At 44.6% G+C, this 17197-nt stretch overlaps 1 protein-coding gene across 1 annotated transcript in view; it reads right to left on the bottom strand.

The window, feature by feature from the left end:
• Positions 1-1044: 1044 nt before the first annotated feature.
• WNT3A (Wnt family member 3A) overlaps positions 1045-17197 on the bottom strand; it is a 38604-nt gene continuing 22451 nt past the window's right edge. Inside the window, exons 2-3 of the mRNA XM_042477272.1 lie at positions 2724-2989; positions 1045-1524 (exon numbers count right to left, since the gene is read on the bottom strand). Coding sequence (XP_042333206.1) covers positions 1045-1524; positions 2724-2989 — 746 coding nt within the window. The remainder of the gene's footprint in view (positions 1525-2723; positions 2990-17197) is intronic.

Here is a 17197-nt window from a genome sequence, read left to right as displayed (position 1 = left end):
CAGGACTCCTGTGCTACAATGTTGTTCAAACAATCTTTCCAATCTAATAAGGAATGGCAGCCATTTTGTCCCAAGGAAGTATCATATTGAAATCTCAATGTCATATACTTAGCTGAGTAGCCCACAGCTGTGGAATTACTTTCTGTGATGTGAAACTCACTTCCTGTGGGCTGCTCATTACAAATTGGGCCAATGAATCTTACCTTCATAACCCAATTGACTTTGCGTAGATTTGCCTGCATGCGTGTGCATGCATGCATGCACCCACATGCATGATCTGATAAGCATGCCATACAAGAATGACCATGATACTTCACTTTCTGTCCCCTTTTCTCATGGCAGAAATATGGTTTCCATCGTCACTTCCTATGCATATGTTACAAACCGCTATGCCAACCTGATCCGGGGTGGGGAAGGGGGAAGACATTTGGCAGTTCCACTGAATGCAGTTTGCAAGTTCATCCTGCTCCTGTAAGAAGTTGAAATGAGGGCGTCAGAAAAACACCAGCACACCACCGTGTTAATTCTATACACAGAAACTTAGCAGTTGAGATAACAGCCCTGCAGGATGGGCTGGATCACTCAAGAGTCATTGAGCAGAGAAGCTTCTTCCATGCTCGTAATGCACAAGAATCAGGCCATGTTTCAGGAAGATCCACAACTTTCAAAAGGACACTTAACAGCATAAGTCTTGCCGTACGCTTTGAGAGAGGAAAGAGCAGAGATTGAAGGCGTCTCAGGAAACCTGCTAGTCATCCATTATCCAACTCTATGTTGTGGACTAGTTACCAAAAAACAAAAAAAACCCTTCCATAGTCCTGTGTTGGTTCCAACAGTCCAGTTGGTTGGTTGCTCAGTTTGCCTGGAGTGGTGTGGCTAGCCTCCAGAACTGACAGTCAAGGAGAAAAATATATATGTATCGCTCCACCAATTTTCGAATCTGGATATGCGTATGTGTGTGTTTGCTTCCAGTTTCCATTCGATCTCAAGGTTGACTTTCCCCACAGAAAGAAGGTGTTTTCCACAAACGGAGGACCTCCTCTTTTACTTGCATGTGTGAACATCATAGATCCGTATGCACTCCTGACAGCTAACGTAGCAGCACCAGTGGAAGATGCAATGGCACTTCTCTTTCCTCTTCTCAGTCCGTGTATTGTGGCCCCGGCCACAGCACAAGAGGTCACAACCGTCAATCCCGTGAGAGGTGACGTTGCAGATCCGGTCACGGGTGCCAAAGGAGCCGGTCTCGGGGTTCGGCTCACAGAAGTTGGGCGAGTTCTCATAGTAGACCAGGTCTCTCTCGGTTGGGGCTTTGAAGAAGTTATATTTAGGCCGCAGCGTCTCTACCCAGCCGCGGGACTCTCGGTGTTTCTCCACCACCATTTCTGAAGCGCTGTCGTATTTGTCCTTGAGATAGTCGCCAATGACCCGGAAGTCAGGTTGCGACCACCAACAGGTCTTCACTTCACAGCTGCCCGACAAGCCGTGGCACTTGCATTTCAGGTGCAAGTGCTCCATGATGGACTGAAAATGAAGGTGGAAGGAGGGAAGGTAGAAGACAGAGAGACAGTATTAGGTTGCTGTGTGAGAAAACATAACCATTGAGCATTTAGAAATAGAGTTGAGGCATCCAGACAAAAGTGGCAGGCAAAGTAACAAAGGGAATGCAAAGTAGAGGAGTTTAAAGTGTGAACAATTTTCATTGTCTCACTCTCTGCAATGCTAGAAATTTGGAGATTGAAGGAAATTTGAGGGGCACAATTCTTATTTGGCCTCCCAATAAAAGGTACATAGGGAGTGATTGCTTCCAACTTGTTTTATTTCTGTCATCAAGTGAAGTCTTTTTTCCCCCATTTTGACAACCTTTTAGAAACTGACTTTTTACATGTTGTGCTGTTTTTCCTGATTTTTTAAAAAATATATTTTAAATGGTTTTGTTTTGAAATGTTTTAAACATATGGGTAGTTTAATTGCATTTTTAAAATTTCATCATAATATAATAATTTCAATTAAATAATTAAACTATTTTAAAAAATTTTGTGAGCTGCTTTGAGTCCCAGGAGTTGTACACACATTTCAAGCACTCATTCTAGTGGATTAGAATGCAATCTGGCCACATGCAATTCACAGGAGTTCAGGGTTTTTGTTCCCCTCACCTCATAAAATCTCTTTAAACTCTGGAGAAAAAGGTTTCATGGTTGTGATGTGCATGTTTGTGATGTGCGTGGTTGTGGTGGTGATTTCTTTGTGATAACACCTGGCTTCCTCCTGAATTAGGACTGAATCCAGGAAAGGTAAAATGGGGTTTTAATCCCAAGCGATAGGGTCCCAAGGCTGCACCTGCACTGCAGAAATAATGCACTTTGATTCCACTTTGACTCCCATGGCTCCATCCTATGAAATCCTGGGGTTTGTAACTTCTCATGGCACCAGAGGTGTCTGGCAGAGAAGGCTAAATATCTTACAAAACAAATCCCAAAATTCCATAATAATGAGCCATGGCAGTCAAAGCAATATCAAACTGCATTATTTCTGCACTGTAGATGCAGCTCAATTGAAATGCATTGAAGTTTTCCCAATTGGGCAATTCGGCATCAGGTTTTGTTTTGCAAGGGAATGGATAAATTGTTCCAAGGGGTTACAATCTCTCATGAAAGCAGGCATCACAAGCATTCAGATGGTATAAGGAAATCGCACAAAACACAACTAGTTTGTTTTCTTACCGTCCTTCCAGCTTCATTGTTGTGTCTGTTCATGGCGGACCGAGCATCTGGCCTGTTCTCCCGTGCATCCGCAAACTCCCGTGATACCATGCTCCCGAATTCGACATCCTCACTGCAGCCACCCCATTTCCATCCTTCACCTGGAGGGCCCTTGTGACGGTTGTCACAGCCACAGATGGTGGCTGAACCTTCTGCGCAGGATCTGGTCACTGCAAAAGCTACACCGGCAGAGGCAATGGCATGGACGAAGGCTGACTCCCTGGTTGCTGTGGGGTGGAGAGGAGAAGAGAGATAGTGAGAGGTTAAGCATCCATGGCATGCCCTCCAACATTTCACAAATAAGAACCAGAGCACATGTAGCCAAGCTACATCTGAGTGTGGTCAAGATGGGAAAAGCCTATTGGGAAGGATTGACCCTGTCAAATTGGGACAGTTGGATTGTATACCATGGTTTAAGAAACAAATTGGATTATGTTGACAAGTGCAAGCTGGATGGAAAGGTTGGAGAAAAACAAGAAAGAAGGGGGGGAAAGGAAGAGAGGCAGTGTGGTGTGGTGGTCTCGGAGTATGACTCTGGAGATCAGGGTTTACTTCTCCACTCAACCATGGAAAGCCACTGGGTGACCTTGGGCAAGTCACACACTCTCAGCCCCAGAAAGCACCAGCATAGGGTCATGATAAGTTAGAAACAACTTGGCACACAACAAGAAGCCAAAATAAACAGGCAATAAAATTGATTTTAGTGTCTATTTCTAAAGGAAGAGCCAGTGTGGCATAATAGTTTGAGCATTGGACGTTGACTCTGGAGACCAGAGAGGGAATTCACCGCTGAAGTGGTTCAAAAAGTCAGCGGATGTTAATGGCTGCATCTGCACTGCAGAAATAATCCAGATTGACACCATTTTAAATCCCATGGACCTATGCTGTGGAATCCTGGGATTTGGCATTTTGTGAAATATTTCACCTTCTCTGTCACATAACCCTGGTATCACAGCAAATTACAAATCCCACAATTCCATAGCATGGAGCCCCAGGTAGTTAAAGTGGTGTCTAATTGGATTATTTCTGCAGTGCAGATGCAGCCTGTGTCAAATACATCCCCCCTAGAGATGTTCATGTTCCACCAATGGGTTTTCCAGAAGCTTCAGAATGAACTCTGGGTGAAAGGGAGAGCTTCAAGACAAGTGGAGCACGTTGAACCTGGGGAAGGTTGGGGATTTTTGGACTATGATGTCCAGAATCCCCAGGTGGCTGGGGGATTCTTGGCGCTGTAGTAAAAAAAAAGCACCCAACCTTTTTCTTTCTCTGGCAAGGTGGTGGTTTTGCCTTCCTCTGCCAGGAATGCTCTGTGTACCCTCTAGGTAAAAAGCCTTCCTCTTGCTCCTCCGCGACCCAGCTGATTTTCCACAAGGCCTCCACCTCTCAAGTCACGACCTGCTGCCTGTCTCTTCTGCGGCTACCAAGAAAGAACCACCCAAGCTGGCTGACAAATAAGCTCTCCACACATACCCCAACCTCCAGCAACACACACACACACACACACACACACACACACAGAGCCCTGGGGCAGTCACCCTGTTCCACTCTCCTCTTATCTAAGGCTCTTACATTTTTATATGGCACCTTAATAACCCCTCATTTCCATTACAAGTGCGTGCTTTTCCTCCTGTTTATCTCCAACTCAGAAAGTGAGGCTGAGATGGGAGAGAGAAAAAGAGGCCATTTTTGGGCTCCCTCCAGCAGACCACTCTGCCTCGGGCAAGCTTTGGGAAGCTAAGAAGAGGGTCAGAAAAAGCTGGCCTTAGCAAAGGACTGGAGAAGGAACCAGACCTCTTTTCTCAGGGAAGGAACACCTTCCTAAATATCCCTGGAAACCCATCCTTGCCCTCCATCCATCACTTTCTTCTCCTCTGAGCTTAAACCTTCTACCTCCAGCTGTTGTTGGACTGCAACTCTCAGCATCCCCCAGCCAATTTAGCCAATGGTGAGTAATGATGGGACTTGTAGTTTAGCAACAACCAAAGGGATCCAGTTCCCATCTCTGGTCTAATTCCAACTGTTGCAGTTGACCCATTGAATCAAATGAACCAATTCACATGTTGATTTACATGTTCAATGAGAATTTATCATTGGAACTAAGAATTAAATTTAAGTCATGGTTGCCATTTTTGTGTGTGTTGTGTGCCTTCAAGTCATTTCCGACTTATGGGGACCCTAAAGCGAACCTGTCATGGGGTTTTCTTGGTAAAATTTGTTCAGAGGGGATTTTCTCTTGCCTCTGAGGCTGAGAGAATGTGACTTGCCCAAGGTCACTCTGAAATATCATTGACTGTATTTCTTTTAAAAGAAAAATCAACAGAAGTCCCCCCACATTTTTTTCTCCTTATTACAGGCATTCAAAATATTTACTCCTGTTTCATAGCCATCAGTTCCCAGCTATAAAACAGGAGTAACTACAGCACTAGTCAGCTGCTGGCTGTTACCATAAATACTGAAATTCCCCAGAAGAAAGTTTATTCTACTGTTGTTTGCCACTGGTTTATTGAATCACACTTTGAGAGAGTAAACTAAGGCGCTGGGACAGACGGTCCCAAAGTGCCTTGGACAGTTCCCAACTCTAGTATGTGCCGGCGGCATTTTGATGGCGGCCCCCCATCCACACAGGGGCCACCATCTTTACGTAAGCGATGCACAGTGTCTGTATGTCGCTGCGTGTCGCTTACGTATCAAGTGCGCCATTGGCACACTAGTGACATCTGCCCGGCAGCACAAAAAGAACCAGGTTTTTCTGGGTTCTTTTTACTCCGGAGGGACGCCGCACAGTCCAGCGGCTGCAGTGTCCCGCTGGAGGGAAATAGGCCGCCAGCAGGCCGCCCTTTTGAGGTGGTCTGTCCCCATGCCTTTATCTGATAAGGACTGGAATTTTGTATCAGCTCATACTTAACCAAGTATTATTATTATTATTAACCTTTATTTATGAAGCACTGTAAATTTACACAGCACTGTACATGCAATCTTTTTAGTTAGATGGTTCCCTGCCCTTGGTACTAAACTAAGTAACTTCTCCTGCCAAACTTGATGGAAACATCACTGAACCTTTCTTTGATTGTGGGTAGAATTGACTTCCTTCTTTCAATGCCACTGATGCTGGTAAAATAGGTTTAGGGGGCGAGTTACAATTGGGGCAATAGTGTCAAAAACAAGACTTAAGTAGCAATTGTGAACATGAAACAGTTATGGTTAGGTAATTGTTTTATATTCAATGACCACTACTTAGGGCTCATCTCCACTGTAGAGTGATGCAGTTTGACACTACTTCAACTGCCATACCTCCATTTTACAAGAACTTGGGATTTGTAGTTTGGTGAGGCCTTAACTAGCCTTAACTGAGAAGGCTAAAGACCTTGTAAAACCACAAAACCCAGGATTCCATAGGATGGAGCTACAGCACTTAAAGTGCTGTCAAACTGCACCCTATGTCATGATTTTGACACTATTGGGCAAGGAGAAGTTAGTTAAATATATGAATTGATACATGATTCCTGGTGTAATTTTTAATTTCCCCATGCTGCTTCCAAATACAGAATATTAGTGGAGTGTTGGAACTAGTAAAACCACCTTGGAGTATTTCCTTGCTTAACAAAGCCCTATGAAACACAGGGATTGGTATAAGTAGACAAGTGACTTTAAGGCACAGATATAATATCTCACATTGGTCCCTTTTCTCCAAATGCTGCAGGTTGGAACTTCCAGAGTATGAGAAAAGGTGTCTTTTGGGGCTGTAACTCCCAGAATCCCACACTGGCTGGGAGATTCAGGGGGTAACTGTCCAAAAAGGAGAACCTTCCCCAAGCCCAGAGGGACTGCCAATGAATCCCAGGTTCTGTAGGCAAAACCACTTCTGAGGATTCCTTGTCTAAGAAAACCCTATGAAATGCATGGGGTCACCAAGTCTAACATGTGACTTGGAAGGAACATGTGTTGCCATAAGACTGACAAGTGACTTGGAAGACACCTAGAGTGACCATAAGGTCAACAGGTGACTTGGAAGTCACATGGGTTGCCATACATCTGACAGGTGATTTGGAAGGCACATGGGTCACCATAGGTCTGACAGGCAACTTGGAAGGCACATGGGGTCACCATAGGTCTGACAGGTGACTTAGAAGACACACAGGGTTGCCATAAGTCTGACAGGTGACTTGGAAGGCATATGGGGTTTCCATAAGTCCAATGGGTGACTTAGAAGGCACATGGGGTCAGAAGGCACATGGAGACAAACACAGAGGACACACATACACAGAGGTATCCCGATGAAACCTCCCATCTGCAACTCTTCCGTGTTCTGCCATTACGTTTTCCATCCTTTTCCTAACCAGACAGTGGGAGAATTGGGTAGGAGGAAATCCCTGGAAGTGGTGGTAGCTCCCATGTCAGTGCGGGGGATTTTCGCTTTATTTTCCATGTCAAAGCGATGATTCAGTGCCTTTCCCTCAAATAACTCCAGGGATGTGGGGGAGAGGAGCTACTTCTCTGAAGCGATGCTCCTTGAACAACACCCTCTGCACTCTGTGTGGCCTCACATGCCTCTGCACCTTTGCCTCTTTCCTATTAGGAGACATGCCCTGAAGAACGTCTCACACCCAAGAAGTCCTATCATTTAAAAAAACAAAACAAAAACCTCTTAACTCAGTTGATCTGGGTCTCTTTCCTACTATTATTAAAACTGTATTTCCAAGAAAACATTAAAGAAGAGATCTCTGAAATAGAGCCTAAAATGCCTGGTATTCATTGGCAGTCTCCCATCCAAGTACTAACCAGGGCTGACCCTGCTTAGCTTTGTGTGTACATGTGCTTGAGTGCCTTCAAGTCACTTGTTGACTTATGGCAACCCCATGAATTTCACAGGGTTTTCTTAAGTAAGGAGCACTCAGAAGTGATTTTGCCAGTTCCTTCCTCTGAAACAGAGCCTACGGTGGACGATATCACACAAATGAAATTGGAAGTATAATCCAGTGTCATCATGAAGGCAATCATGCGTATTCACGTTATTGCATGAAAGGTTACCACACGTGATCGCTGGAAGTCTGAACGCACTCTGAATGCAATCACGTGTCAGTCCACAGTTAAGTAAATTTGGTGAACTAGCGAAGTCACAAACCCTGTTCCTAGGCAACTTCGTACTCAGTGCTCTGTTGTTTGGTGTGACATGCATGTCTCCTTTAGTCTTGGTCCCCCCCCCCCAATCCGGAAGGGGAGGTTTCCCATGAAGCCACACTGCAATCCCACTTCCATTTTGCTTCCACTTGTCCTTCAACATTGCTGATGGGGGGGGGGGGGGGGCTGCTGCCTACTAATGAAGAGGCATGGACCCGGAGCTATTGGATAACCATTATATTCACATTTCACATTTTAACATGACAAGAGTGAATATATGCTTGTTTTAATAGAGCATGTTCTTTCAGCCATTCTCCCTGCTTCCCCTCCAACTTCTTTTGTAAATTGTGGGGTTCCTTGGTTCCTCTCTCTCACTCACCTAAATACGCTATGCTCCAGTCATCTGGAGTCTCACTGAGCATGCACAAGGGTGCCCATTCACAATTAAGAACCCACCGATATGATGGCTTACTTTGCACAGGGTCGCGTTCAGGGAGGCCATTACGGCCAATTTAAGCTGTAATAAGTAATCACGTAATTGTGTGAATTTTTGAATTGACCTTGCTATCTTCTCTTTCGAAATTGAGAGCCTCCCGTTGTCATGGCCAGCCAAGAGCATGAGGAGGAGGATGGGGTTCCTCCAGTGCAAGAGGTAATTGAGGCTACACCAGGTGTTAATCCTGCTCTGCCAGAAGCCAGCCCTGATCTCCCAGCCCCAGAGGAGGAGGCTCAGCCAGGTCATAGTGCTGGTGGGATTCCTCTGGTGGTACAGCAGCCTAGTGGTGACTCTGGGGAGGAACCAGGCTTGGAGGTTCCCTCCTTTGGGCAGCGCAGGGCTGAAAGTGCTGGCAGATGCAGATCCCAGAGAATTGCTGCAAGGCAATTAGCTAACCAGCCTCACCTGGTACGGGGAGGGTGTCCCCTATTTAGGAAGCAGAGAGACGCCAACTCAGTGCCAGAGTTTATTGCATGATCCTTTGGTGTGATTGCTGCCGGCACTGGCTTCTTGTATCCTGACTCCTTGTTGCCTTGACTTTGGAATGGACTGGACTTTTGTTACTTTCTGGCTGCCCTGACCCTGGACTGGACTTTTGTTACTTTCTGGCTGCTCTGACCCTGGACTGGACTGACTATCATGATTTCTGTTCTCCTGACTTCGGCTTTGGCTTTCGGTTTGCTCTTTCTCTCATTCCCTGCAAGGTTTGTGGACTGTTTCAGCTGCTTGCTTTGCTAATTACCATCCTTATCAGTGGTATTTGTGTGTGCTGGCTGCAGTCTAGGACACCCGTCCCATTTGATAAACTCCAGTGCCTGGTATTGGTTGGTGGTCTCCCATCCAAGCATAAACCAGGACTGACCCTGCTTAGCATCAAGTTTGTATGTAAGTGCCTTCAAGTTGTCTGTCAACTTATGGCAACCCATTTTATGGGGTTTCCTTAGGCAAGGAACACTCAGAGGGGTTTTTTGCCAGTTCCTTCTTCCGAAATAGAGCCAAGGCAAAAATGCACCTCAGCAAATTTATCCTAAAAAAGCAGCCCAAGAGTCAATGTTTGGTTTCCAACGTTCCCAATATTTTTGCCATCAGCAAAGTCAAATTCCCAGCATCCTGGATTTTCCCTCCGGCTTTTTTTTTTTTTTATGGAAGCAATGCATTACACCTTTCTTCCCGCTTTTGGACCCCCCTCCTTTGCACTCCAGGCATTTGCCATAAATTACACACATGCCAAAGACTTCCAACATGTTTCTAACAATCTCTCCCCCCACATTTCTGGGACGATTTCAATCTCTCAGCCTGGTGACTTGCCAACGTTTAATAGTTTTGATTACTAAACTATCTGTTCCTGTTTAATCATAAACACAGTAAAAAATACATTTATTCGCTACCTTCCCTTTGCTCCAGGGAAAAAAAGGGTGTCTGAGAAAGGGAATTTCCCATGTACTTCCATGACTTTACAGATCAATGGGATACCTACCAGCAGGTTGCTGCCCAAGGCCTGCAAAAACAATCCTTTGCATACCTTCCAACATTTCACAGATGACACATCTGGCCAAGGGATATTAGAGTGTGGTCAAGATGGCAAAAAGTTATTAATAAGGAAGAGCACACAGGCTAGGAGAAGCTGCAGCAGTTTGCCATTCAAATAAAAACAAAACCACACGCAGTGTCTAACAAATGAGGAATATATATACGTTTGCCTATCTTTCAAGATAGTGCTCTCACCCTGAGATTCCTTCCCCTTGCCTGAGATTCAGCCCAGCCCTTAAAATATGGCAACCTTGCTTGTCCTGTCCATATGTATCAAAAACTACATCAGAGAAACTTGCATGGCGTAAAGGCAAGGGTAGGAATGGAGTGGTCCTCCAGATGTTGTGGGACTACAACTCTCTACATTCCTAGCCAGCATAGTCAATACTGAAGAATGTTGGAATTTGTAGTTGCCCACTCTTGGTGTAGCCAATGGGCATCAGTGTTTGGACTTTCAGGGATTTTGGACTTCTAATTCCAGAAGCTTCATTCAGAATGACCAACAATCAAGGCTTTAGGGAGCTGGAGACCCAAACATCTAGAGAACCTCCTGGTGTAGCCCAGTGGTTCTGAAACTGTGGGGTGAGATGCCAGGGGGTGACAAAAGATGTTCAAGCAACTTGAAGGTTTTGATTCATCCTCGCTGGCATCCACCATTATTTGGAACTGCAGCAGGGCCCAAATCAGATAATCCTTCTCGATTGGCAACAACCACCACCATTCAAAAGGGTTTGAACTTATTTGGTACATCACCTGTGCCATCTGTTTTTGATACAGCTAGAACCACTCTAGGCTCCTGGCATGAAATCGTGTTCATGCCAAACTATTAACTGAAGCAGATCAGGCACTGTAGGTGTGCCAGTAACACTAGTGCTGATAACTGGGAACAACCTACCTGCTTGAGGGTGTCACATGCATTGAGTTAAACACTGAATTTACTTAAATGTTAGAATATGAATATACATGAATGTGCGAATGAAAATATGCACACTAAAGAAAATATTTTTATTCATATACTATGTCAAGTAGGGGCAGACGCACAATGTCTGTATGTAGATGTAAGGGGGGGGGGTCCCAAGGGTAAAAAATCTGAGTACCATTGGTATAAACAATACTGTGCTAGATGGACAAATGGCACATTGCAAACAGCCTTCCCTTGTTTCTATATATTTAGCTTGCTACTGTACCTTGCCAAATATATTTTACAGTCAGACCTCCACTTTTGCAATTTGAATATTCACAGGTTTGATTAATATGTTCTCTCTAGGTCCTCCAGCACAGTTCTAGGCCCAACTTTCGCCAGAGGCTGCACTCCCCTCCAGTAGGATGGACTACTGCATTTCAGCAATCTGGAAGTAACACCACATCTCTTCTGCCTGCCATTATGGCCAATTTTCCACTTTTGGGGGCTGGCGTTGGAATCGAGAGTTCCAGATGCAATGTAAAATCATGTATTTATGGCTTGTTTGGGTTGCTGAAAACAAGCACAAAGGGACTTGGTGTTCTCCTAGAATTCAAGAGCAACATTTTGGGGGTCCCAAAGGCTTCATGTGACCCACAGGTCACACTTTGCTCGCTCCTGGTTTCTTATTTCTATGTATAGTTGTGAAAGCCGGACAATGAAGAAAGCTGATAGTATAGCATTGAAATATGGTGCTGGAAGAGAGTTCTGCAGGTATCACGGACCACCAAAACAATATAAATAAATAGATCCAAGAACCAATCAAGCCTGAATTCTCCCAAGAAGCCAAGATGACTAAACTGGAATTGTCATACTTTGGACATATCATGAAAAGATACGACACATTAGAAAAGCCAATAATGTTTAGTAAGGTAGAAGGCAGTAGGAAAAGAGGAAGACCACCATACAGATGGATAGACTCAATCATAGAAGCCATAGTTTGCAAAATCTGAGCAGGGCTGTTGGGGATAGGGGGACATGGAGGTCTGTCATTCATGGGTTTGCCACAAGGCTTGGTGGCAATTAACAACAATGACAACAACAACTGCCTGAATAGCAGGTCTCCTGGGTTGAAGGCACCCACCCCCCAAAGGGCCAAACAACTGGAATCTGGGTCCTCAGGGAAGAACCAAACAAAGGACATTGAATTGTGAAGGTGTGATTAATCTCCCATACTAATATGAGAACTGTTCAACCCGGTTGCTAACAGGAAGAGTTTCTCCGCTGGTCTGTTCCCAGTCTTGAACTACACGCTCAGCTGAAACTTATCTTGCTGAACACAAATTAATCCGTGGAAACTCACTGGGTGACCTTGGCCAAGTCAGACACTTGCAGCCCCAGAAAACCCTACAATAGGCTTGCCCTAGGGCCAGCATAAGGCAGAAGTTACATGAAGGTACAGATACCACTGTGTGGTGTAGTCAACCTGATGCTCATTTCTCCAAATGTATCAACAATATTGAAAGATGCAGCAGGGGACCCTTCTGGTGATTGGAGCAATTTGTTGTTTCTGGGGGAAAATTGTAATTGTTCATGCTCAAGTGCTGTTGTTTTCTTTAAATGGGTTTCCTAACTGTTGGAAAACACCATCAGGAAGAATAATAAACCAGCAAGAATTTTGCACATGAGAGCTAGAGTAGTGTCATTGTTGGAGCGTTGGGCTATAACTCTTGAGACAAAGCCCCAAATTCCCACTTAGCCATGGAAACCAACTGGTGACCTTGAGCCAGTTACACACACTCAGCTTCAGAGGAAGGCAAAGCAAACCTCCTCTAACCATTCTTGCCAAGAAAACCTCATGACAAGTTTGCCTTAGGGCAGCCATAAGTTGGAAATGACTTGAAGGCACACCACCAACACAACTGCCCCTGTGTGACATAGTAGTTTGAGTGTTGGACTACAACTCTGGAGCCCGTGGTTTAATTCCCTACTTGGCCATGAAACCCATTGGGTGTCCTTGTGCAAGTCACACTCTCTCAGCCTCAGGGGAAGGCAATGGCAAATCTCCTCTGAACCAATCTCTCCAAGAAACTCCTGTGATGGGTTTGCCTTAGGGTTGCCATAAGTAGGAAATGACTCGAAGGCACACAACAACAATAACAACAGTGATGCTAAGAGGGACTCTAAAACCTTTCTCCCTGGTAGCAGGTGGCCAAATTTGTTACATGGCCTGATCTTATTACCATGAAAAGTTGTCCTTGTAGGGTCTTCCAAGCATCTTAAGCATGCACACATAAGAAACACACACACACACACACACACACACACACACACACACACACACACCAAGCAACCATACAAATCTCTGTCCCTCCCCTCCTATCGGATGGACCCCCATCTCCCCCTTCCCAGTCCTCTGTGATCAGTAGGCTGTGCTCTGACAAAAGGATCGTCCCCTCTCTTGGCCTACCTGAGAATGGAATGCAAGGCCTCCATCTCCCTTGGCATGATTCCTCTTGACAGCCCGGCTTGGTTGGTATGGCAAGTCGTCCTTATTACCTGCTGGGGGGAATGAATCCCCTTTTGTCCGGAAGGTGTCACGGCGCGTTAGTCCAACAATGGCCCCAGATATTTTATATGAAGTTTGCCCTTGCCACTGATTAGCAGGAACCAACCCAGTCATAGCAACCTAGAACTATGCGTTGGCCGGGCCCCGTCGCCGGCCGAAAGGGAAATCCCTATTCAAATGGTTTAATAAAACAATCTAAAGGGCGTGTGAATGGTGAAAAGCATTTTCACTTTTTTCTCTTTCGCTTAATCTCCTGGTCTCTGGGATATTGTGCTCGGAGCAGACCCCAGCGGGGTACAGGCTAAAGTCCCCCATCAAGTGTTTTTTAAGGGCCCCCTTTTCTCTGCAAGTTAATGATATACTGGTGTCATTGCCTCCCACAGCAAGGAGAAACACGCCTGGGATGAAAAGGATGGACCTCCGAACACATCCTAAAAGGCGACAATTTCTCATCCAAAGGTCACAGGTCGTAACCTGCCTTTTTGGGGGGATGTCTAACCAGTCCGCTTTCAAATGAGGGCTGAAGCTCAGGGTTGTTCCCAAGGGCTTGACTTATACACACAGAAAAAGAGAGAATGAGAGAAAGAAAGAGATAGATAGATATGTAGAGAGAGACATCGTCCTCCTGTAAGTGAGTCCCGACAATTAATTTCTTCATGCTCCTGGAATGAATTGATTCACTTCTAGGTCCATAAAAGTGATGCATATTTACCAGGCTGTACTGAGAGAGGTCACAGATCAGAGGCATGCTCATGGGGAAATGGGATGCAAAGGGGAAAAGCAAGGGAAAGCAAATCCAGGTACTTGTTCTTGGTGGCAAAATTCCATACCAACTGGAACTGAAAGGACCTCATGGCAGAGAGGAGCCAAAAATGGTTGTTTTCTCAACTAAAGAAAGGGCATGGTTCTGTACCCCATCTCTTTTTCATACATTGTCTGATATACCAGGAGTGGTCAAGTTCTGAGCTAGAAATGGCAACATTTTAAAGCTACTCCAAGACTTTGCTACACCAAAACATGACATACAAGACTACTATCATTCAGAGATATAGCATTGTTAGTCTGAAATAAGAGCATGCAAAGGGATCTTTTAGCGCCTTTGAAAGTAACTGTGTGAAAGCAGTTGTAGCATAAACTTTTGTAGACTTGGTTTACTTCCACAGATCTGTGAATTTCCATGCGTAGCTTGTGTCAAAGCTGCTGCAAGATACCTTGCATGACTACTATAAGGGAAACTGTACAGGTGGTAAACTGATTACAGTACTAAGAGGTTAACAGCAAAGGAAGACATCTCTACCCGTTAGTTGACACATTTCAGTATCTTCAGGACAACTGGGGTATCCTGTATTACTTTGTTGTTGCTGTGAGCCTTCAAGTTGTTTCCAACTTACGGTAACTCTAAGGTGGCCCTATCATGGGGTTTTCTTGGCAAGATTTGTTCAGAGGTTATCCATTGCCTTCATCTGAGGCTGAGAGAGTGTGATTTGCCCAAGGTCACTCAGTGGGTTTCATGGCTGAGCTGGAAATCTAAGTCTGTTCTCCAGAGCCAGAATCCAACACTCAAACCACTATTCTGAATTTTCCAATACAATTCTGTGGACAAAAATGTATGTGTAATATGCGTATTAGGGAAAGCTGCACACAAAAATGGATATATTGGGGAGGGGGGGTAATGTGCTAAAAACAGTGCATCAGATGAAATTGTTTACAAAACTGCATCTGTTAGATGCATTAGATGTATACAAAATGTCCATACATAAAGGGGAAAGCAAAATACAGATGAATACAGACTTTTAAAGAAAATTGTAAACTGGTGTGGAAATGCTGCGAAACAAATGGAAGTACCGAAGAAAAATGAGAAATCAAAAGAAACTACAATTGATTCATTTTCAGCGGATGGAGACCTGTAGGCAAACATGGCACAGTTTTCTTGACAAGATTTGCTCAGAGTGGGTTTGCCTTTGCCTTTCTCTGAGGCTGAGAGAGTGGGACTTGCACAAGACCACCCAATAGGTTTCCATGGATTTACAGGGATTCAAACCCTGGTCTGCAGGGTTCTAGTCGAACATCCAAACCACTATGACTATACCATGTTGACTCCCTAGCCTAGTCTAGCATAGTCCAAATTTACTGGCAAGAATTTTTAGAAGGACAAGTTGCTGACCTGCACCCAAGTTGTTGTTTTCACATGCCTTCGAGTCTGACACTGGCTTATGGCAACCACATCTTAGACTTTTCTTGGCAAGACTTATTATGAGGAGGTTTCCCATTGCCTTCTTCTGAGGCTGAGAGTGTGTGAGTTGCCCAGAGTCAGCCAGCAAGTTTCCATGGCTGAGTGAGGATTTAAATCCTAGTTTCCTGGAGTCTTAGCCCAACACTCAGATCACTGTGCCATGCTGGCCTGAAGCCAAGAAGTGGGTAGAAAAGATAATGGTTGTGTCTGCGAAGGGTCTGTAAATTATTGAAGAAGAGCCCTAAAGAGAGAACAGATAACAGGCCAATTCTTTTGCCACAGTTGCCACCTGAATGCCAATGGGAAGCCCACTAACAAGAGTGTGTAACAGCATCCTCCCAGTCACACCATCCAACATCTGATATTCAGGGGCATATGGATTCATATTCAGGAAAACACAGCCATTATGACTAGAAGCCATCAGAAGCCTTTTCTTCCCATGACAATACTATGGAGTTTATCAAACGGGGGTGGGGTGGTGGGGGGTGGTGAAATCCCATGCAAAAAGGGGTTTAAATCTGGGGAAATCCTGCAAAAGTGGGATTGTTTTCAGACGGCATCGGGCACATTGAGCATTAACTCGACTTTAACCCATGCAGAAAGTCACAAAATCGTGCCACTTTTTACTTTCAGGAAAATCCCAAAAGTAAAAGAGCAGCACAATTTTGCCCACTTTCTGCATTGGTTAGTGTCGCATCAATGCTCAATGTGCTCGATGTGTGTGAAAACAATCCCGCTTTTGTGGGATTTTCCTGGGATTTAAACCCCGTTTATGCACAGGCTTTGGGCACTTTCCCTCTCGTGTGATAAACTCCTATGATCCAAATATTGTTGGGACACTAGGCTACCATAAACAATAGTTGTGCAAGGGGTTGTGCTTTCTCAGGGGTTGTATGTGTGTGATCTCTTGTGCAGCCAAACAATTCACAAGCACACTTGGACTCCCTTCTCTCACTTTTGACTCCTATGCTAAGTGACCATTGTGTAATGGGTGGATTCAAGGTGCCGACATCCACTGTGTCATCAGTTACACAACTGTTGTGCCTGCCAAGGGGTTGATCCTTGTGGTGTCTTCCAGCTTTCTATTATTCTATATTACACAACAATAAGGACAGTGTCATACTCTTTTGCTACACTAAACAGTCAGTCGTCCCTCCATATCCACAGATTCTTTATCCACAGATTCAACCAAAAACATACAGTTTCCAAATGGCAAACCTTGATTTTGCCATTTTATATTAGGGGCACCATTTAACTATGCCATTGTATTTAATGGGACTTGAGTATCCATGGATTTTCGTATTCCTGGAATCAAACCCATTGTGAATCTCATTGTGGGAGAAAGGCAAGATATAAATCCTTGAAATAAATAAAATAAAACATAAACCCCAATGGATATCTTGCATGAGGATACCACTGTACTATAAAATGTTTGTCCCAGTACTCTATCACCTTTGATAGATGGCCTTGATGTTATTTTTGATAATATCCTTGATACTGTAACAATATCTTTGATACTGTAAATCAAAGATATACAACTGAGCGAAAAAGTTAGAATCTTAGAAGGCATTGCATTCCCTGTTACCAT

Source organism: Sceloporus undulatus, chromosome 6 (genome assembly GCF_019175285.1).
Source record: "Sceloporus undulatus isolate JIND9_A2432 ecotype Alabama chromosome 6, SceUnd_v1.1, whole genome shotgun sequence".
Classification (NCBI taxonomy): Eukaryota; Metazoa; Chordata; class Lepidosauria; order Squamata; family Phrynosomatidae; genus Sceloporus; species Sceloporus undulatus.
Note: the sequence above shows the minus strand (reverse complement) of the source record. Positions and strands in the feature narration are given on the sequence as shown.